We start from the raw sequence: 23,461 nt of genomic DNA, 5'->3' as shown, positions 1-23,461 counted from the left end.
GGCGCCTGTTCCATTCAGCTTATGTAGGCAGGCATCAACTCTTCTTGAGCATAGGCGGTTGTCTTTGAGCAGGGAGTACCTGAGGAGCTTGAGTTTGCAGTTCAGTCTGCTTTCCTGGCCTCGAGTCACCTATCTTGCCTCGGATACTCACTGTCTACTGCCTCTGAGTCCTTTGTTGCCTTTCAGACCGACAGACCCCCAATAGGCGGAGTACATCCTAGTCGCAATATCTTCTTGTGTTTTCTTGCAAGTACTTTTTGAATGACATCTATGGCTGACGTGTATGCTATGGGGGATCATGTGGATCAGGTCCTTTTAGACTGACCACTATCCTATCACTCTCTCCCTTCACATTCTTTCGAGGCTTCTAGTCCTCAATTGGTAGTGTTGGCACCCCCTGTTCAAGTGCCTGTTCTACCTTTTCTACCTGCATTTGAGAAGCTAGATGGGAAGAACTACCCTCTATGGTCTTGCAAAGGCGAGTGCATTGACACTTAATGACCTTTGGGATCTTGTTGCAGTCCCTATACCTTGACCTATTGCCGCTCCCTGTGTTGGAGTGACCCTAGACTCGGTATGTTTGTGGGATTAGTTGAATACCAAAGCCTGCTCTTTTCATCTGCACCATTGTAGAGGTTTGGAAGAGATTGGTGACTCTCCACTAGATCTAGATATTTGCCATTGTCTATCTCTTGGGTTGAGGCTATGACAACTCTTTGTTGTAGATTCTTGAATGATGGGGAATCACATCCACATGATGGAGGAGATTTGGGATGAGCTTGTATCCCTTGGTAAGGACATTCCTTCAAAGGACCTAGCTGTGGCTCTTCTCTCACATCTTCTATCCCACTAACATATGATGTATTCTATACCAATTTCTCATCTCTCGTATATGGGATACTATTACTTGGGAGTTGCTAGTTCTATTAGTGCTTAAGCTGGATGCGTGTCACAAGGAGATAGATTCTAGTGGAGTCCATGCACATAGCTGTGCTTATTCGGCATTATCTATAGGTAAAGGACCAACTAGGTAGAAGACATGGAAGAGGAAGAAGTTGGAGTCATCTTCAAACTCTGATATAGATTTTGAGGGGCAGTGCAGAGGATACGCCAAGTGTCTTCACTATGGGAAGACCTTGCACCTCAAGGAGAAGTGCTAGAAGAAATACCCTCACTTTCATTTAGGAGCGAAGGGTGAATATATATCTCCCTCTCCTTGATCACCACAACTATTACCACCAAGTTACTGTTTCTTCATATTCACCAAGTGGAGGAGGCTTCTTTGGCTATCTCATCTTTGATTTATATTAATTTGATGATGTCCAATGCATGCAATAGATACAAATCATGCTTTAGTGGAAGACGTGTGCTTGATGGGAAGGGCTATGCCCCAAGCTTGAGACTTGGGTAGAGCTCATGACTTGGATGGAGTTCTAGTCTATGTTTTGGAAGAGGTTTGTAATTGATTACACAATTCAAGGATTGAGAACTTCCACAAGTTATTTGAGCTTAACATGGGAAGAAGTCCTTGGGCAGGTGCACATTCACAAGAGTTCAAGGATGTTTTGCATTAGGCGAAGTCCTTCGACGACCTACAAGCACTTTGGATTGCCCTCCGAGGATCAGAATGAGGTACTTCACAATCCTCAACTATTTAGAGAATGCCTATATGTATGCAAAGAATTTGGGAATACTTTGGTGGCCAGCAAGGGTGGCCAATTGATGAGTGGTTCCCATTGAGCCACCTCGAGTTCCTTCCCCAAAAGAGCACCTTCACATCAGTCAACATCGGGCTCACGGAAAAAGAAAAAAAGATGCAATTTGATTCATAGCAAGGATTGTTGCAAGGGCCATTTAGATTGGCAAGAAATGGAAGCAAAAAAAAGGAATTGATTAAAGATGATTATTGAAAGAGATTACATTTGGAATAAATGAAAGAAACACAAAAAAAGGATTGAGAAAAGTACACAACAGTGCAGGAATTAGGAATCAACTTTACTACAAGGTTCACCTTTTGTGTCTTCAAAGAGTGCGAATAGTTCCTGATTTGGACTCATCTTAAAAGCTCCAACACTACAGAACTCGTGATGCTTTGCCTTGGAGTTTTCATCCAGACAGTGTTGCTTGTACTGTTTATCTTCTAAGGTCTTTCCATATTAGAAAAAGGCAAATATCAGCTGCCTACACTGTTGCTTGTACTGTTTGCCTTCTAATGTAGTTGTTTCATCGCCAACAACTTTGCTTTCAATTATTAGCTGCCTACACTATTGCTGGTCCTTGTACTTGACTACAAGGTTGTACCACAAGTCCTTGGACTTCTTAGTCTTGGCCGCATGGATGTCATTCTCGGCATGCCGTGGTTCTTTGATGGATCACATACTCTCTCTATAGGTTATAAATCTCATGCAGTCTCTTTTCAGTTTGATGATCGTTTCTTCGTAATCGAGAGCTTTCTACCTCTCTAAGATCTAATCTTATGTAAATATGATATCAGCCATAGAATTCAACAAATGTATATTTGATCCTAATGTTGTCATTTATGCATGTTTTATTAAAAATTTAATCATCTATATTATAATGGAATCCTCTTTCATTTAATAATAATGATGATAATAATTCAAATGTTAGTACATATCTAAATTTGTTGTTACATGAATTTGCTAATGTCTTTCTGTCTGAGTTTCTGGTCTCATGGAACATTAGATCATAGGATAAAGAGATTGCTTGGTAGCCATTGCGCCTCTCAGCAACCTTATGAGCAGGTCGGGCAATGTGGGGGGACTGGCTGGACAGTCGCAGATGCCATGTGTCATCGCTGGACCGGTCCACACGTGTGGAGCAGTTGGCTGGTCAGTCGGGTAGGCAGTCTGTCCACGTGTGCAGTTGGACTTATCTTGTGACCAGTTGGCCATTATTTTCTGGCTGACCTTATTCAGATTAGGGGCTATTTATGTCAGCCCAAACCACACACTTTATCATGATCTGATCGCAGATTTCCAGGTGTTGATCGTCATGAGGATTCATGTGCAGTCTTTGACATTCACAGCCTGCAGAGATCATCGAGGTGGAGATATGTAGACATATGCATTGCGCCCGTGTACATATCTGCTTCCCTTATTCAGCATTCCTTCATTGTAGATCTTTCGTGTTCTTTTGTCTCTTTCTCTCTCTCTCTCTCTCTCTCTCCTCTCCATGTTCACTCTATCTCTCAGTCTCGCTCATATGCTTATGCATCGTTGCACTCTGACATGGTATCAGAGCAGCGTAGAACTAACTGATTGTGGGCAGACTTGAAGGGTAGATTTCACCGTGAGACAAGGCTGCATTTTCAGCATTTGAGGGCGAGGAGGAGGGCTGTGCATTGACACAAGGCTGAGGCGAGCGTGGCATGTGGGAAAGGAGCAAAGTTGCTGAAGTTGATGCTGTTTTTTGTTGTGCAAGGAGGAGGAAGGCTGCACTTTGAGCCTTCAATTGCAGATTTTATCTTTTCACCGCCTTCAGCGAGTGAAGACGGAGCGGGGTGACTAGAGGAGAGCCCCAACAAGTTGTGTTTTTCACAGTCAGAGGGGGACTGCTTTTTGTATTTTTGTAGTCATTGTAGGTGAAGATGTATTTTGAGGTCGACACAGAGTTCCAAGTGATCATGGAATGGAAGGTACCTGTTCTATTGGTGCTTCCATCAGATCAAAAGCTCGATGGTGAGAACTACCGCGTTTGGCATGGTAGAGTCTAAATTTTCTACACCAAACCGTTTGGAGTTGGCAAAGGTCTAGGCGCATAGGGACAAAACGAATGCCTGCATTTGTTTGTTTCTCTTTCTTTTATGCACTACTGTCGTGATCATCAATATAGAGCACCTAACTTTGGCTAGGAAGATATGGTTGGAGCTTGATTAGATGCACAATAGAATGACTGTTATGAAACATGTTTCTTTGGAGGTACAGATGAGGACCTTAATCATCAACAAATCGTCTTCTATGCAGGGGCATGTGAACAAGCTATAACAGCTATATTGTGATGAATAGAAACAACCGATTTTTAGATAGAGGCTTGCTACTTTTAGAGCATCATCCCTATTTTTTAGAACGAGCATTTTGGGGCCAACCCAAGGCTCCTAAATTTAGAAATATCCTAAAATTTAGGGATTCTCTAATATTTAGGGACCTCCAAATATGGGTGTCATATGAAAGCTCCTTTTGAGTACATTGCAAACACATCTTATTGATTGTAACTATAATTTTGGTGGGTCTAGATCACACTCCACGGTAGTAATTCTTTCTGTATGTGAGTTTGACCCTAGTATACTCGAATCCTGGCCATTGTGCCCAATTAGGTCGTGAAGGTGGATTCTGGAAATGTGCATCTTTCTTCTAATGCATTGTGTTGGTCCACCATGCCTATGACTACTTTAGTGGGCCAGCTTTGATGTATTATTCTAGATATCTATCTATTACAAAGGAAAGCAAATTCAATAGATGTTAAAATACACAAATTCACTAAAGAGAATACAAGTCCTTTTTGTTGTGTTGTGACAACCCCAGCTGAAGCTAGCCCCAAAGTTGCTCGAAGCCATCTCCACTATCATCCCTCTTCTCTCACTAAACTCACTGTAGCACCTCTTTTTGAAGCTCTTTTCCATTTCAGGATCATGAAGGAATCCATGTCAATGTTGTATTGGACAACCATGAAGAAAGGCTGATTTTCCCTCTTCCCACTCTCAATTTGTAAAAAAATCAGATGTTTTGTTGTATAATATATATATGCATGTGATGTATGCCTGCATGTCTTTTTGCTGTACTTTATTTCTTGAATAATTTAGTATATTCAGCCTCAACTGTTACAATCTTTCCATTTACTGAATTATTTAGTCATGAAAAGAAACAAATATTGTAATTGTTAAGCATAGTATGCTGTACAGGGTGCTTACATAATCTCGTCCAGATCTCATCCAAGAAGGGCAAATACCTAATATGCAAATTTTGTCTTATACTTTCCTGTAAAATCTCTTGATACTGAATGCATGCTTCATTTCCAATGGTCAGATGTTGAATGATGCATCAGACTTATATTTTCTTTTATCGCATAAATCCAGGCCATGAGCAGATGCCCTTCATTTTCTTCTTTGCTTGTTTTCAGGTCTTGCTACATTGACAGAAAGCATTTACGTCCTTGTCTTCTTTGCTTGTTTTCCAGTCTTGCTACATTGGACAATGACAGAAAGCACTTGTCTTTTTCATATTTTTGAGGTAGAAACTTTTGAAGAAACTGACACGTGTCATGAACCAGTAACGTTGATGCAGGTCGAAGATTTGGAATACCAGTTCGTGGCACTCATTCACATGCTTTTGTAAGCTCCTTCATGGTAAGTTAACAGCTATTTATTGTTGATTGATATGACTTTCAGATTTTCAAACAAGTTATTCCATCATCATGCTTCAACTGCTAGCATCATGAAGCCAAGCTCACCTTATGGAATTAGGTTTCTCTGTTATATGCATTTCAAAGCCAACCATCATCAGTTCTAGGGAAAGAGCTATATTTCTTGAAGCTTTAAATCATATGTGCACCAATAAATTTCTTTCATTGTGACTCTCTTTTAACTCTAGGGATTTTTCAATGCAAGTAACAATAGCCATACAGTGTATATCCACAAAACACATATTGGTTGCTATTGAAAACTACAATTTTAAAATATTTTCAAAGTTTCCTTTAGTCATTTCTTCTCTTAGACCTAAGGTAGGTGAGCATGAGTAAGCGTAGATGCCCATGCAGCACACATTTACAAGTTTCTCCTTTTCGTTGTCTTGATGTGCAACTCTCTGTATTTGTTAGGGGTCCGCATTTCCTCTTTTTCGTTTGAATACCTTTGGTTTATAGTTGCCGACTTTAACTTGCTACTTATTAGTATTGGATTGGAGTGGTTCTGTTCATCTTATCCCAAATTCAGTGAGATTGCAGGTTTGTTTATATGCTTTTATTGTGGATTAGTTTGGGAAAATGGCGTTCTGATCTTCATGTTGTTTCACACATAGGGTATTGAGGAGATTACTGTCAGGTCACTTGCATACAAAGCTGGTGATCGTGTTTGCGATGATTTTGTGGGTTTGACACAACGATGGCTCAGCAAGTTGCAGGTCATCTCTTGATGCCTTCCACTTTGTGTTATTGGGTGTCTTAGGATGAAATTTACATTTGTAAAGAGGATGCTCTTGATGTCATATTTTAGATTGGGAAGTTTTCTTATTTTAAAGATTTTCCAGTGCATAAGAAATGACAATAAGTCTTAATAAGAAAAAGCAGAGGGATAACTGTTGACTTTTAACCAGATTTCAGGCTATTTGAGCTGATGTTCAGGAAGTGTGTAGCAAACCAAATTTGTAGTGGCAACTCATGCCTGACCAAGATCAGCACCCCTGAAAAAGTTCCCAAGCCTGCATTAAATGTTATTATAACTAGAAAAATAACCTATCCAGTCAGGCCATGTTGGTTGTGTTGCTGCAGACACAAAATATGGGGTTGCATACACGTTATCTTAAATTGAACTCCATTTTCTACAGGCATACTTGCACATTATTAGTGAAAAAGTTAAGGAGAATATACATGATCGCATGTGATTTATATGCCCTGCATGGGTTCAGGCTTGTTGCCTTCCTCATTTGCAGCAGGGAAATAGTGTTTTAGTCTGTGAACTTTGTACCCAGCTTTCTAGCTAGCCATACGTGCAATCTTCTAGCTCTGTGCTTTTGATTACCAAACACACTTATTTTCACACAGACTGTGCAGTACTGAATGTAAAGAAGTGATGCTTGACCAAAAAATACAAGTTCACAGTAGTCACAACTGATATGTCATGTAACCTAAGTTCAAGTCAAGCACTTTAATTTCGTGCACTGCAGTGGAGAAAACACAAGAGTGTCTTGTGGGATTGATTATGACCTTATTTATGAGGTCTAGCAGGCCTGTGAACAACTGCAATGCAACAGTGGTGATGGGTTTCTGTTCTGAAAAAATTTCCTTAGCAATGAAAATATTAGCAGTCATAGTGAACATGCTCATTGGTTTTGTTACGAGGTCTTTTCTTTAAGAATACTGCAGTGATGTGGTCTGTTTGAAAAAAATCTTTTTAGCTATTAGTGTAACTTAAGATTCTGTGTAAACAGAGTCCTTGATTGGTTGCGAGCCATAGAAAATGCAATTCTCCTGTTGGACTTCTTATTGGAAACGATTGACTGCACCCAGTGATACTGAATATTGTTATAGCTTGTGTAGGTAGTGCTATTTGAGTATCAAAACTCATATTTTCCTTGCATGATTTCCATAAGAGAATTTGTGGGGTAAGGAACACATGGCTGGCTATAATAGGCTAAAATAATTACTGATATTAGATTTTATTGCATCTTGAATAAATATTCAACTCATTCCTATTGCAGGCAATAGAAGAATTTCAAGGCATTTTCTCAGAGACAAATCATAGTGAACTAGCAGCTTTTACATCTTATGCGTTATCGTTTCCAACCGCCTTTCAAGCATTGGTGGATACTTATGATGTAAGTTTTAATGGCATTCTCATCATGTTGTAGGGTGGTTAGAAAAGCAATAAAAATATCAGAATTTGTATATGCAAGGGTGTGGAAGTGCCATGTGCTTTGTGGTTTATTGTGCTTTATCTATATTAGAGCCCATGGGGCTGAATGATTAAATCCAATCAGCTAGCAAGCAAGGTGGTTTTTCAACATGTTGCTTGTAGAATGAAAGGTGTGGAGGAAAAGTGATATTCACAAGCATCTTTGCTTGCATTCAGCATGTTGAGGTTGTGCTCTCATTGCAAAGGAATTTCCAAAACTGCTTGTGTTATGCACACTTTGGGAGAGATTCCAGTGAATTACCTCATGGATGTGACCCTTTCCAACTTCTTGAGTACTTTAATGCTAGTCCCTAGTATCATCATTGATGCTTATTGGCCAAACCACAGCCCTAAGGTCCAATGTGATACCAATTGATCAACGAAACCTAGTTGGCATAACTTATCACAACTTTTGCCTTTTGACACCCACTCCATCCTTGGGGTCCTTGGCTTGTTACTATGGAATATTTGCCATGTGCATCACATGTGTCTAAACAACCTTGCACATTTGATTAATAACTTAATCAAATGTTATCAACAAGATTAAGAGCATCTCAAAATTTCACGTCCTCATGATTGGTAATCCAAAGGTGTGAAAGGTGGAGGCTGAGCCTCTGCCCCCAAGGGTACATGTTTGCCACCTAGAATGGAAGGTGTAGAGGTTCTAAAAGTTGTCTTTGTTTGACTGATCCCCAAGTGTGGTATGTGAGATATCATGTGGAAATTGATATGCAAAAGTGAAAGGGGTAAATGGTAATGGTGATGCAATGGAAGAAGTGGGTGGGATGGATGGGCTTGAAAATTGTGTTGATACATTAACTCGATTTTGATGAGGTGAAGGAAATTGAAATGATGGTGAAGATGCTGAAGGCAAAAAAGATAATGCACCAAACTCATTCTGACTGTTAGAAGCATAATGAAAAGAAGAAATGGAAGAAGAAGAGATACCAGACATTTTCATATGATCACCCCTTCTTGTATTGACATATATGAGTAGGTCTTCTATGGGAATTTGCCATGTTCCATATATGGCACTCTTGCTTCAATTTGGTCTTTATCAACATGTTGCAAAGGCGGTGAAAAAAGAGAATTAGAGGTAGGAACAAAAGTAGAGACTTGTATATCTTGCACCGAAGTAGAAGAAATAGGCTGAAACTAGGGTACATACTTCGGATCTTGCTCTCCAAGAAGGGGCCCATCCCTAATGGTTTCAATGGCCCTGTAACATCATCAAACTTGTGCACTACATTTGATGATAGAGAACCAAATATACCTTCATCATGTAGCTTTTGTTTGAAGGCTTGTTGACATAATTCACCTCTATTGACCTTTAGACTAGCATTAATTAATTAATTAATGCTAGTGCCTAGTGTCACCATTGACACTTATTGGCCAAACAACTGTCCTAGGATCAAAATTGATATGAATTGACCACCAAAACCCAATTGGTATAACTTATCATAACTTTTTTCTTTGATACCCACTGCATCCTCGGGCTCCTTGGCCTATTATCGTGAAATAAGTGCCACGTATAACGTTGCACATTTGATTAATAAGTTAATCAAATGTTGTTAGTAAGATTAAAGAATTTCAAAATTTCATGTCCCTGACAGACCTCCCCCTTGAAATCCATGCAATCGTCCTCAATTGCACTGCATTGAAGCATATTGCATTGGAATTTCCATAAGGCATCATAGTCACAACATTGGTTACTGTTGTCTAACCATGCCACATGCCCCAAACCTTGTTGAAAATTTCCAACTAGCATAAACATGACATAAATTTGAAAAATAGTCTAGAACTTTGCTAGAAACCCATTGGATGCATCCATAACTCATGTTTCTCAACTATTTTGACTTCACAACGATAGTAAAATATATTCTCAGAATAAACCATGGTTGAAACTTTCAATGGCTTGTTGTCCATGAAACTGGCTGTAAATCATTGAAAACTGAGGATAAACTGATTACTTGCTGACCTGAGAACTGATCACAAATTGCTGCAAATGTGACCCTAAATTGATCACAAATTGATTGCAAAATAGATTAGTAATTGATCCCAAAAGTGATCATAAACGGTTCTCAAATTGATCAAACATTGAGCTGAAACTAATCAGAATTTGATCACAAAACTGAGGTAAAAGCTAATGCCCATCATGAACTGATCTCAAATTGATGCAAAAGTATAGTCTTAGAGCTATGGTAATAACTATACTCATCTGTATGCATCTCATAGTGACTAGTACATTGAGTAGTGACCCCATGGTAGACATACTATAAGCACAATACCTTGGATGCATACTAAATATATTTGAGATCCATACATAGGAGAGCTGTCCAAAATTGGAGTGAAAGTGCTACCTTTCCCTTGAGCATTAGGCAACAATGCTCAAAAACCTTGAACTTGATTGAGCCCCGACTGAAGTCGGTGGCTTTGTTGAACTTGATCGAGCCCCGATTGAAGTCGGCTCTAATTGAAAGGTATCTAGGTAAAGCTGCAACAATTGAGAATGGTCAGTCTCAAAGATCTTATCCTTAGTTTGTAAGATAGGTGGTACTTTCTTGCCACCCTTAACCACTTCAAATGGAGCTTTGCTAGTGGAATATGCACTATGTTATTGTAAGCAAACTCAACCAATGGCAAATCTTGCTCCCACTGTGTCTTGTGGTCTAAAATGTAGCACCTCAAAAGATCCAACATTGTGGAATTTGCTTCCTCAGACTGATCATTTTTTTGGAAGGATGATGAGAATTTCAGCATGGTGTCACGAATATGCCATGATCAAGTATATGAATTAATTCTTGTCCATGCCATATGAATCCACACCCCACGCAAACGTATCCTTAACAGGACATCCTCGAGCCAACCATGTGGACCCACACCTTGCCATGTCATCACAGAACCTTCTAGAATATATGTCATGTCATCGCTTGCATCATTGATGATGTCATCATAGAACCTTCTAGAAGATATACCATGTCATTGCTTGCATAATCGATGATGTCATGATGGAACATTCTAGAATATGTTTAGCCGCCCTACACCTATAAAAGGAGGGGCTTGCCATAGAGCTCCTCAGTCTTGCCAATGCTAGTGTTGGGAGCTCAAGCAGTCGAGACCTCCAAGTAACTTCGAGTTCCAGTTCTAGTTCTTGTTTAGTCGTGGTATATACTCTTGTCTTGTCTTCTAGGCTAGAATCTTAGAAGAGTCAATCCAATACAATTACCCTGAGTATGGACCAACTTCTACACAACCCCTTCCCCTCACAACATTAACACATGATAGGGAAGGGCAAAGAAGCGAGTTTTTTGGACGAGCTTTTGAGCGAGTTTTTTTTGGCAACCCCTCTATTTTTATATACTTAGTTTACTTATTCTAGCCTTGGATGTACCCATCTCCACTTTCACTTCCACCACCACCACCACCACCGCCACCGCCGCCGCCACCGCCGCCATCATTACCTTCACCACCACCTTCACACACTCTCTCTCTTTCTCTCTCTCTCTCTCTCTCGCGTCATGGAGTATGAGGACCAGAGATGCCTAGGTCTTTTCCTCCTGGAGCTCGAGAGGCGCCGAACTGCACTACTGCGAGATAGGAGGCCAGCTCATCCAGAGGGACACACACAGAGAGCAATTACAGACTTCTTCTATAGAGTCGATCCTATTGACTACCAGCCTAGCAGAGATAGAGCCACCCCGCAAGACACCTTAGAGGCCACGCTGTGGAGTCACATTGGATAGAGCCATTTCCCTTCGTCGAGCATGATGACCCCATCTACCAGGATCACATCCGAGGAGGCCACACCACAGTCAGATTAGAGCCATTGCCACGAGACACCGAAGACTCACCACCAGGCATATCAGTGAAGTAGCTAGGGACCGCATCATAGCTGAGATCATGTGCAGATCTTGAGATCAGCTACAACCCATAGTCTCCACCACACTTCTGTACATGGTTCTGTTAGATCTGGTTCTCCTTTCCTTTTCTTTTCTTTTCTATCGATGGAACAACACTACACATGGTTCAACCCTAGTATAGTCCCATTGTATAGTTATTTTCAGTATTGTTTCATAGGCGATCCACTTATTTGTAATATATATTTACCTTACTGATGAAATGACATTAGACATGGATGCACTCTGGATTTTGTCTCATAGGCCACATTGGCCCTATCTAGACGTTAATATATCTTTCTTTCTTTCTTTCTCTCTCTCTCTTTCCCTCTCTCTCTCGCTTATTATACTCGTGTTGTATTGTCACCTTGTAATCTCGTAATATGAGATCTTGTCTAGTATTGTCTTATATCTTGTTCATCCCTGTCGAGGGAGATCTTGTAATTGTGATATCTTGTATTCATATCTATGGTCCTGGGTTGTGGGATCCTTTATATGCTATCGAGTCCTGATGTCTGTACCTATGGTCTCGGGTGATGGGATTTTCCGTATCTTGTTAAGTTATCATTGTACCTTGTGCCCCTATGTGGGATTATCTTGTAATTAGAATTCTTGTAACAAATGTTGGGTTTAGTCTAGTCTCTGGAGCACAGTCTAGTGCTTCCATAACCGTTTGGTGAGACTACTTTCTAGCCCTATTGAGCACCATGGAGGCGACCCTTGAAAGAATCATGGCTCCCTTTAAAACCTTCAACAACAAATTCAAGACTTGAATGAACGACAAAAGTGCAACTTCAAATAGAATACCCTATGCATCTAGGTCTTGCAGCTCAAGAGATGCAAGACTAGTTTCGAGACTTGCAGAACAATAGACAAAGTGATCAGATGATTCCGTGTGTTTATCAATCCCCAACAAGAGAATCCAGGATCAACTTGCCATAGAAGTTCAATGTTGACCATTCGAAGTTCAGGGGATTCTTGCAACAAGTAAAGCTCTATATCCGTATCCAACCGGACAGGTATCTAGATGATGCTTCCAAGGTGGGATCCATTGGGAGTTTGCTTTGTGGTCAAGCTTTATCATGGTTTGTCCCAGTCTTGGAAAGGATTACACCAGTACTTCATAACTATAAGGCATTTCTTTGCGAGCTCACTTCCACATTTGGAGATGCAGACATTGATTGAGTAGTAGAAATAAAATTGGAAGCTAGGATAAGGTAACAGCCTCTGCTTATGCATCTGAATTTAGGCAATTAATATGTGACTTCACTTGGCATGAGGAGTATTTTATTAGCCAATTCAGATGGGGTCTTTGAGATGACATCAAGGACCTCATGCTCACTATGCCTGAGACAAAAACACTCAACGATCATATCATGCAAGCCATCCAGTGTGATAATAAATTGTTCGAGAGGAAGCAAGAAAAGCGAGAAGAATTAAGGCCTTGCCAATGGAACCTAGTCCCAATAATGAAACATAGAGAGAAAATTTGCCCATCTCATATGATTCTCTAACAACTTTGTCTGTGCCAAAAAGTACGTCAAAGTTTGATGGTTTGTCTGCACTATAAAATCAGCCCCCAATAAATAATGTTTCCGTGTAGATAGTGCATGAATTACAGCCAAGAGCTCTTTCTCATAGACCTACAAATTCTTCTCTACATCGTGGAGAATTCAGCTCTCATAAGCCACAACTCGACTATCTTACATAAGAACAACCACGATGCTGTTATTACATGCATCACACTGAACCATAAATGACTTTTTTAGATCGGGCAATACAAGCATAGGATGTAAAGTCATTTTTTCCTTTAACTTTTCAAATATTGAAATTTCCACTGCTTTCCATCTTAATGGCACATTTTTCTTTTGCAAAGTATACAATGGAGATGCAATTTCAGCAAACCCACATACATACCTCCAAGAAATTGCGGATCTCATGTACATTTCTCAAAGGTAGCCATGATCATATTGTCTCAACCTTTGCATGGTCCATACGAATACCGTCAACCGATTTAATATGCCCTAAATGATGGATCTCATACAAAAAGAATTCACTTTTCTTGTCAATTGACAACCAACCTATGCTTATGTAGTTCATTCAACACAATGTCCAAGTGTGAAAGTGGTAGGAGCATTTGTAAGTCCAAATGGCATGACAAGAAACTTATACAACCCAAAAGATGACTTGAAAGCTGTTTTAGGCACATCCTCCGGTCTAATGCGTATTTGATAATACCCACTTTTGAAATCTATACGTTTAAATATGGCTGCCCCCTGTAATCTATCCATAACATCATTCATTCGAGGGATCGGAAACCGATTCTTTATCATGATTTTGTTCAATGTACGATAGCCAATGCACATATGCTAGGAACCATCCTTTTTCTGCACAAAAAGCAATGGAGAACAAAAAGGAGACGAGCTTGGCTGAATTAGCTCTTTTTCTAACAGCTCGTTAACTCGACTCATAATCTCCTCCTACTGGACTGCGATCTCATAATGCCACCTTAAAGGTACTTGTCAACCAATTTGATTCAAACATTTATTTGAATTTTATCCATATTGACGGCACTCTACCTTGGATCAAAAGAGTGGACCACCACTACAATGCATTCCCTTTCAAGAAAGTTGCTGCCTTTTAAATCTTCGAGGACTCAGTGAAGTTCCTCCCTGAATAGGCAGCATCAAAATGTTGAATGAAAGTCAAAGCTTTAAGCCTATCTTGTGCACCACTAAAGGACTCAAACTTCATTGCTTTTCCACCCTTATCATAGCCTTTTGCTGCCCCTTTGGGTGTTAGGTTGTCATACATTGGCTGCTGCAAAAAGAGTGTATTTGTTGAATTTATATCAAAATCAACACCAAATGGAGCATTTGCATGACCAACACTCATTCCTTGAGCCCCGTAAGTGTTCAGGGATGCAGACGCATTACCAAACATACTCCTTCGTGTCCCAGACATCAAGCTAATGCTGCCATAGATAGGATTTTGCACATTTCCAGCCATACCTGAGTACATTGGGCCTTGCACACCATGCATTGGGTGCTGCATACTATAGGGATTTGTGCCATACATTCCCGCATGCGGTCCCTATCCAACCATAGCATGAAAAATCATGCTACCACCAAAGTATTCTAGTTGCCCCATCATAGCATGCATGTCCGGCTGTCCAAAATCCATTGGATTGGCACTTCCATGATGGCCTTGCATTTGCATTCCTTGCAGGTACTAATTGTTTTGCTTCATTAGTATATTTGGAAGCTTCAAGTGAAGACTTTGGCATTACCTTCGGTGCACCTTGCTGTCCTGAAGGTATGGAAGATGACATCTTCTTCTTGCCCTTGCTGTCCTCCTTCAGAGCATTCAAAAATTGGGTAAACTGAGGATCCTTTGCCGATTCAGTAAAGAGATTTGCTATGTCCTCATCCGATTCTTGAACTGGTCATCAAATTTCTCTTCACTTTGCTGGTCATCAGCCTCATTATGCCTTGAAGGCCCTACATGTTGCCCAGCAGCAACATTTTCAGCTTGCTATTCATGGTCTAAGCATTGTCTAAGATGAGACATTGCATTTCCTTCTTACCTATGTAAATGTCCATGATGAGAAGAATCATCATTGCTTCATTCCATCTCATTGTATGAAGACATATTGCTGTAATTTCTCAGCTGAGTGCAAAAATTAGCACTAGCACTAAGCTGTGGCTTGCAATCAGGTGCCTTGGGCCTACCAAATCAAGGGATTGAGTGGTATCGTGGCAAGGGAGCCATGAAACCAGCCTTTCTTCTCGGATAGGATAGTAATTTTATGATCAAGCACTATAAATTGAAATGCACAATTTACCTTAATAATCTTGGACATTGGACACCATGTTGGCCCCGAAACTGGCATCCCTTTCAATATTTCTTTAACTTCAATTGCCAATGGATTGATTACAAGCCGAGATTCCACGATATCCTTGGCTAATTCAGAAGCCCCTTGCTAATCCAACAATTAGCAAAGAAATTGGGCAAATTTCCCTTGATTTTTACCTATGACTTGCTCTAATTGCACCCCAATTGGCCAAATGCTATCCCAAATTTACAATGGATGGCTCGGCATGTGAAATCCTTGACAATACAACAAATTGCAGGTGCTAATTTGAGTGTACCATGCCTTCTATTGGCACGGGTCCTGAGGTGGCTACTAAACCCTAATTTTTGCAAAAATTTAGGGTTTATATCGGAATTTCCTCTGTTGTCCACCAAATATGGCTGAGATCTACTCCAAATGACTGAGGAATACTGAGATCTCTTGAGAATTGATTGGAGAAGGTGAGAGAATGTCAGAGAAGGGAGAGATTCTTGATTTCTATGCGGGAATTGGCTGAAATTGATTGCTGCCTGCCCTGATCAGCCTAGATTGCTGTCGCCTACTGCCAGGGAAGTTCCCAGCTGCTGAATTGTGCATTAAATACTGTTGCCTGTATCTATAGGCATTATAAATGCTATTGCCTGCATCACTAGGGTCTCTTGCAGTAGTTGGCAGCCTCGTGAATGTCTCCACAACAACAAATTCTGATCAACAGCCTTCTCTCTCTCTCTCTCTCTCTCTCTCTCTCTCTCTCCTACTAGCACGAAACTAGTTGAATGGTTGAGATCCAGCCCTCAAAAACGTTTTCTCAGATTGCATGGGCATTTTTGCCAAAAGTGGTAGCCTTCTAAATCCATTTTTTAGCATTATCTAGTTGCTAGATTAATTTTCCAAATTAAATAAATCTGAAAATTAATTTCAACCCTTTTGACCTTGCCCAAAGTTAAATATGCCCATCCATAATTAAATTGGCTAGACCATTTGCAACCTGCAGTGGCCCTGAACCTCTATTGGCCCTTAGATTGATATTAATTAATTAATGCTAGTCCCTAGTGTCACCACTGACACTTATTGGCTAAACAACCATGCTAGGGTCAAAACTGACACCAAGTGACCACCAAAACGGAATTGGCATAACTTATCACAACTTTTACCTCTACTACCGACTGTATCCTTGGGGTCCTTGGGTTGTCACCATGAAATAATCGCCATGTGCATTAGATGTGCTAAACAACCTTGCACATTTGATTAATAACTTAATCAAATGTTGTCAACAAGATTAAAGCATCTCAAAATTTCATGTCCTTGTGGCAGGCACCTTTACGCGAAATGAGCCCCTGTGAGAAAATGGAGACTCTTAAGACCTCACAAGGCGATAAGCCCTCCTAGAGGCCCTCGTAATGCGCTATGGAGGTTTCTTCCACTATTATTTAGTTCAGTGGTTATGATGACCCTTGGCTCCGTAGTTTGCTTCCAAGGTTGTTGGATATCACGTTTTCTGCAGTTTGCTCCATCGAGAGATAGAGGTTATTCTCTTGCTTCGGTTTCATAGTCCGCTCTATTGCAAGGCAACCGGTGTTTGCCACTGCCTTCGGTTTCGGAGTTTGCTTCATTGAGAGAGAGAGAGGCTGTTAGGACCCACTTGAGGCTCCACAAGAGCTACATATTTCCACTCCTCTCTCATATGTCTCCACTGACATCGACTACAATGTGGCATCAAGCAGTTTATTTGTGATACCCCTCCTTACCATGCCTCTTCTACTTAGTTTTTGGGAGGCCACCTTTCGGAGTTGTTAGGCCTCAACACCATTGGTCATTCCTTCGTCATTAAATACCTTTAAGGCCATGATTCATGAGTTTTTGGATTCTTGGTCTCCTTTTAGAGGGGGATTCAAAGGGGGCTTTAGGGGGACTGGTGTAAACGCCCCGAGCAACGTAGTATGCTTAACAATTGTGATATTCGCTTGTTTTCAAGATTTAATATAAAAGAGAATGAACACTTAAGCTGAAAATGAAAATTACTCACAAAATTACAGCCATGAAAATGTAAAAGTAATGGAGATAAGATTGAGGGTTGAAGATGGGCAACAACCCCCCCCCCCCCCCTCTGAAGGAATGTATTTCAGCTCAACCCAAGTCCCTTAGGGAAGAGCTCAGTTACAATCAACTTGAGAGTGATGAGAAGTAATTCTCACTCTCACAAGATCATGCAAAGATGTACAAACACACATGCATTATCTATTATGCAATGATAAGAACTGATTTCTTTACAGTTATGAGAGAAGAAAGAGGGGAAATCAGCCTTTCTCCATCGTTGAACAGTAGTACATGGATAGGGCTTGCTTCTTATTGCTAAAATGGAAGAAAGAGCTTGAGAAGGAGGTGCTATAATGAATTTACAGGCTTGCTGTCCTGTAAAACAACAGTGATAGAAGAGGGAATATGGAGGAATTTGATAATGGAGAAGTGGGGGATGATGATGGGGATAGATGGGGCCAGTTTCTGGCTATCTGTGGGTGCTGTACATGAGTTTATAGCAAAGAAAAATGATGCTGAATGAAGAAAAACGTGCTCTTATTTATAGGAGAGGGAAGAGCTAGTACAAAAGGGGAACGTGGAGTAGCACAAGACAAGTGTCCAGCCACATGTCATGAGATGTGACAAGTGGTGGAACACTTGGAAACTTTTGTGACAAGTGTCTTGACACTTGTCTCTTCTCTATGGCCTTCCTTTTTGGGCTGAATACTGTCAAGAATAGAAACAACCAAATTTAGTAAGCACAGTCAGAGTACAGAACTTACTATTTTTAGAATGACATCCCTATTTTTTAGGACTAGCATTTTTAGGCTAATTCGAGGCTCCTAAAATTTAGGGATCTCCTAAAATTTAGGGACCTTCCCAATACGGGTGTCATATGAAAGCTTTTTCCGTGTACATCGCAAAAACGGTATCAGAATCTTCATGTGACTTTCCTATGCAAAGAAATGTGCATTTGAAGCTTTCAGTCCACACATGCACATTATACAAGCATTTCATGATCATGCCATCTTGTTGATTGTAACTGTCTGTTCTGGTGGATCTAGCCCACACTTCAATGCATCAATCTTTTCTGTGTGCGAGTCTAACCTTGATATGCGTGAGTTCTGGTCATAGACGCCCAATCGGGTCATATAGGTGGAAGTGTGAACTATCTTTTCTCTAACCCACCGCGTGGGTCCACCATAACCTGTGACCACTCATCAGTGGCCAGCTCCAATGCACTTTTCTTTATATCTAATTAGTGCAAAGGAAACAAATTTTTAATAAATCATTATATAGACAAATTAGTGAAAAAGGATACAAATTCTGTTTCTATAGAGTTGTGACAACTGGGGGGAGTTAGTTATTTTCATCTAGTTCAAGAGCGGGTCTTGTCACTTCTATTCTCATCATTTATGAAGGGGCTGTAGTGTGACTTGCCCCCTCCTTACTACGATCATCAACACACCCTGGCTTGGATCGTGGGTTTCATCCTCATCTTTCAACATCAACACTAGGGATCTACAGGTTCTACCTAGGTCAGAGCCTTGGGATTTTTCAGCCCTGACTTGGTGGCTATGCCTTTGCATTTGTATTAGCATGGAGACACAAAGCTAGTGGCTTCTCTTCTAAGGTCAAGTTTCAGGCAATATCAACTCACCTCACCTGCTATCCTTCGTTACATGTTTTCTTTCAAGTGGAATAGTTGGATTATTGGGTGGAGAATGTCTCTTTCACTCCTCCTAGGATACCTTTTTTTCCTACGAGGGGGTGTTGAGCAATTAAACTCATTAAGTGCATTGTATTACGTTAATTTCTATTTCGGTTTCCATTTACCACCCCAAGAAGGCTTTATTTGTATCATTCATTAGTGTTTGAGCTCCACTACAGATAGCTAGGGTGCCACCCTAGAAAGTTCAGACTCATGTGCCAATAAATAGGGCATGGATATTTGTCCAAACCTCACTTTCATTATTCATCAGTTCCTTCACCTCTCAGCATTCTCCAGTGCTGTCCACACCCAGACATGGAGGACACCTTAGTTCATTGAAGCTTCTCATGTACTGCCCAGTTTGTGTGCTATTCTCTTCATCATCAGGGCTACATTTTTGTTTCATATTTGCACACCCACCTGCTACCCGTTTCACTGCAGTCTGGTGACCGTCATCCACATGCTGGTGACTCATTTTCATGGCAACTTGCTCTCATTCTTCACTGATTTTCATTTTTCTGTGCCAGGGGTTTCTGCACATGCTGACGTCATCTTCAGCCTCCTTCATGCTGTGTTTCAGGTCCTGACCTGGTCATCCATCAGCAGTATTCTTTAGCCTACTACTAATTATCTTGTAAAGAAATCAATTGTTTTGTTGCACGGTTACTTTATGCTTGTGATGGATGTGTACATGCTCATCCTTTGCATGATCTTGTGAGAGTGAGAACTACTTCTCCTCACTCTTAGGTTGATTGTAACTAAGCTCCCACTAAGGGACTTGGGATTGAGCAGAAATAACTCTCTTGAAGGAGGGATGTGTGTATTGCCTGTCTTTAACTCTCAACTTATCTCCATTTCTTCATGTGTCCATGGCTGTAATTTTTTAAATAATTGCTATATTCAGCTTCATGTATTCATTCTTTCTATTTTCTCAAATGATTAAGTCTTGAAAATAAGTACATATTATAATTGCGAGCATACTATGTTTTTTGGGGCATTTACAAAAACCGTGTTTGTGGGTATACTTCAATGTGAAAACCCATGCATTGTGTAGCACGCTCCATTTCAGCTCATGGGCGGATAATTTTGGACTTCCTTGCTCACCCTTGAATCTTGAGCAACTACCCCACTCTTGGCAACATATCCTCATATCAACACCCTCGACAATGGTCTTGCACTATTGCTTCACTTTTTATAGTACTAATGAGACAGATTAAACATTTCCCAAAAAAAAAAAAAAAAAAAACCTAGGACTCAAAGTAGTTTCATTGCCTTTGCAATCATGACATGCCCTTGAGCAATTCTTTTTAGTCGTGGTTTCACTTAGATTGGATCTCATGAGCAACTCAAAAGAAGATATCTACTATCCTTGGGATCCTTGTATAGTATCTAAAAACAATGTATCAAATCCTTGTTTCAGAAACACTATCTCGGAAATGTTTCGGGAACTTTGAAATGCATTTCAAGAATGACATTTTTTTTTTTTTTGGGTTTGAATAAAAGGTTTTTTAAAGGGTTGAAAGGCCTTGAACATTATCCACTTGTGTTTCGATTTTGACCAGCTAGCAATGTGTTTAGTTCTCAACTTTCAATTCTAGCCTTCAAATTACACTAGTATTAGATGTGTTTGCATGTATATTTTGTTGAAAGATATGACAAATGATGTATGCTTCAGGAAGAGATGTCCTGAATCCCACGTGCATAGTGAGGAGAGTGGAGAAAGGTCAGAGACTAAATAATGATGTACTTGGTTCAGTTTTCAATGCAATGTCATAATAATTTTCTCCTTCAATCAAGTGTCTATGTCATTATCTTACCCACAAGATTGTGTTTATGAGTCCAAGTCTCAATCTTGGAACCTAGTTCACTTGTGTGACAGTTGGTCTTGTTTGTGTCTATGTCTACATGAGTCTTGTCTACAACTTTCATCCTCCATAGCTCATGCCATGCTCTAGATCCACGTCTTTTGACATGGTATCAGAGCTTAGCTGAGCATGGCCCAACTTAATTTGGCTCTCCTCTCTGCTCTCTCAAGCTTTCTTAACTTCAGTCTAGCTCAATGCTAGCTTATGATCTCATTTTCACCTCTACCTTCATTTCAGCCTTCATGGCTGCCATAGCTAGAATAGTACCTACCCTACTTTGAGCAGCTAGATCTTCTAAATCAAGCCATATCTTTTCAAACTTTCTTCTGGGCACATCTTCCTCAACTCAAGCGCTAACTCCCTATCACTTCAAATGCCAACATTGAGCTCCAGGAGCCTCGGCATTACATGAATTCAAGCTCGCTGACAGATCTTCACCCTAATCTGGTTGTGTCGTCTGGGCTCCCAAGATACAACGTGATTCTTCGTGCAAGTATGGGGCGAAGGAAGGCTACCATATGGACTATCTTCACCTCAAGTCCCATGCAAAATGGTTTAGTATATGAGCTACATGAGCTCAGAAATTTGTCGCCTATCTGCAACCCTAACTGAAGCCATAGCTAATCTCACTCAAGTTCATCCCCACCCCATTTTTCCACTCCTCTTAGCTCACTAACCCGGTGCCACTTTGATTTGAACCTGAACTCAGTTTCCACCAAGAGCAACTCAACTAGTGTCAGTTTGACAGTGATCTTCTTGTGTCTCTTGTTGACACAGTAAAGTACAACTTATTTGCTGGTTATTTAAAGCTGATCAACATGGCAGAGCTTGAGTAAATAGCCAAGTTCAATGGATAAGGCTTTCATGCTTGGAAGAGAAGACCATGTACCACCTTATGTGGAGGGACTTGTGGAACCTGTTTGAGGAAGAGGAGGAAGAAGAAGAAAGTGAAGATGGAAAAATCCTTGGAAGGGTCCAACCAAAGCATGAAGAAACAAAGTCCAAAGAGTGGAAAAAGATAAATAATAAAGCTCTAGGAATTATTGCATGGGGATTGTCTGACGATGTATTTTACCATATCTCTGGCATCAGAGATGCTAAAAAGGCTTGGGATAAGCTTGATAGGATCTGTGGAAGGCAAGCCAAAAACTTTAAGGTCAAGTTGTTAATGTAGTTCTATAAGCTTGACATAAAAGACATCACTTCAATGACTATGCATATTAACAAATTCAAAAGTCTAAAAACTCAACTTGCTACTTTGAAGAAAACAATAGATGAAGATGAAGCTATTGCTGTACTCCTTGCTAGTGTAAACCAGGATTCTATGAAAATCTTGTCTCTACTCTCAGCAATGTACCTAATTTGTCATAGAAAGATATTTAGCACTCTCTTCTTGATGAAGAGAATAAATATAAAAACCAAGATGCAAAGGGAGCTGTCTCAACATAGAAAGATTGTCTGTTGTACACCAAAGAAAATTATGGAGCAAAAGGCCGAGGTCGAGGATTCAACTCCAACAACAAAGATCGGATGACATGTCATTATTGTGGTAAGACTGGCCATATAGCTAGTGAACGTTTCCATCGTAAAAGAGCTCAACAAGTGCAAGATGATCGCCACCAGAATCAGTTCATGAATGAAAGAGAAGAAGAAGAAGATACTTCCGCTATCAACAACAACTTTGACAGATTGTTTTGAAGAAATTATCTTTCCCATAGTGGATCTTATGTTTTCCCATAGTGGATTTGCTTTGTAAAACAAAACCCTTGCCAAAGATGTAATGTTTCAATCTTTAACTTGACTGGGCTGTCTATGAGCTAGTCTCTCGGGCCATCATGCAGGGGGGAAAAAAGCTAGCAAGTATAGGAACTCATCATTTAAGGGGGGGTGTTGAAAGATATGATAGATGATGTATGCTCCAGGAAGAGATGGCTTGAATCCCACATGCATAGTGAGAAGAGTGGAGAAAGATCACAGACTATATAATGATGTACTTGGTTCATTTTTCAATGCAATGTCATAGACTTTTGTCCTTCAATCAAGTGTTTGTGTCATTGTCTTACACACAAGATTGTGTTTACGAGTCCAAGTCTCAATCTTGGAACCTAATTCACTTGTGTGACAGTTGGTTTTGTCTGTGCCTATGTCTACACGAGTCTTGTCTACATCTTCCATCCTCCATAGCTCATGTCATATTCTAGATTCACGCCTTTTGATATATTTCTCTTTAGTAAAGCCATCTATAGTGAGATGATGGAACCAATAACACAAATATTTGCATAAGTAAGAAGGTAGTACTAATTGTGAAGTTTTCCTAGGAACATGAGCTACTGAACAGTGACACCAAGGCTTGAAACCCTCAATTTGTTATAGTTCTTTTGATATAAGAGATGGAGACAAGTTCATGTGACATGAAGGCTTGGAGTTTTTTGTAAAATTTAAGCTGTGCTAGGTGCATTGATATATTAAAGTACATATGTATGGATTAAATGC

At 40.3% G+C, this 23,461-nt stretch overlaps 1 protein-coding gene across 2 annotated transcripts in view; it reads left to right on the top strand.

Moving 5' to 3' along the window:
• Nucleotides 1-23,461, top strand: part of LOC148017371 (nicotinate phosphoribosyltransferase 2-like) — a 109,408-nt gene that overhangs the window by 33,399 nt on the left and 52,548 nt on the right. For both annotated transcript variants that reach the window (XM_087662595.1, XM_087662594.1), the window contains exons 7-9: nucleotides 5,287-5,362; nucleotides 6,033-6,134; nucleotides 7,431-7,547. In XM_087662595.1, coding sequence (XP_087518721.1) covers nucleotides 5,287-5,362; nucleotides 6,033-6,134; nucleotides 7,431-7,547 — 295 coding nt within the window. The remainder of the gene's footprint in view (nucleotides 1-5,286; nucleotides 5,363-6,032; nucleotides 6,135-7,430; nucleotides 7,548-23,461) is intronic.

Source organism: Lygodium microphyllum, chromosome 22, assembly GCF_053477565.2.
Source record: "Lygodium microphyllum isolate KBCC chromosome 22, Lygodium_microphyllum_v1.1.10, whole genome shotgun sequence".
NCBI classification, from domain to species: Eukaryota; Viridiplantae; Streptophyta; class Polypodiopsida; order Schizaeales; family Lygodiaceae; genus Lygodium; species Lygodium microphyllum.
The sequence above is the reverse complement of the archived record's forward strand: the minus strand, read 5'-3'. Positions and strand labels throughout refer to the sequence as shown.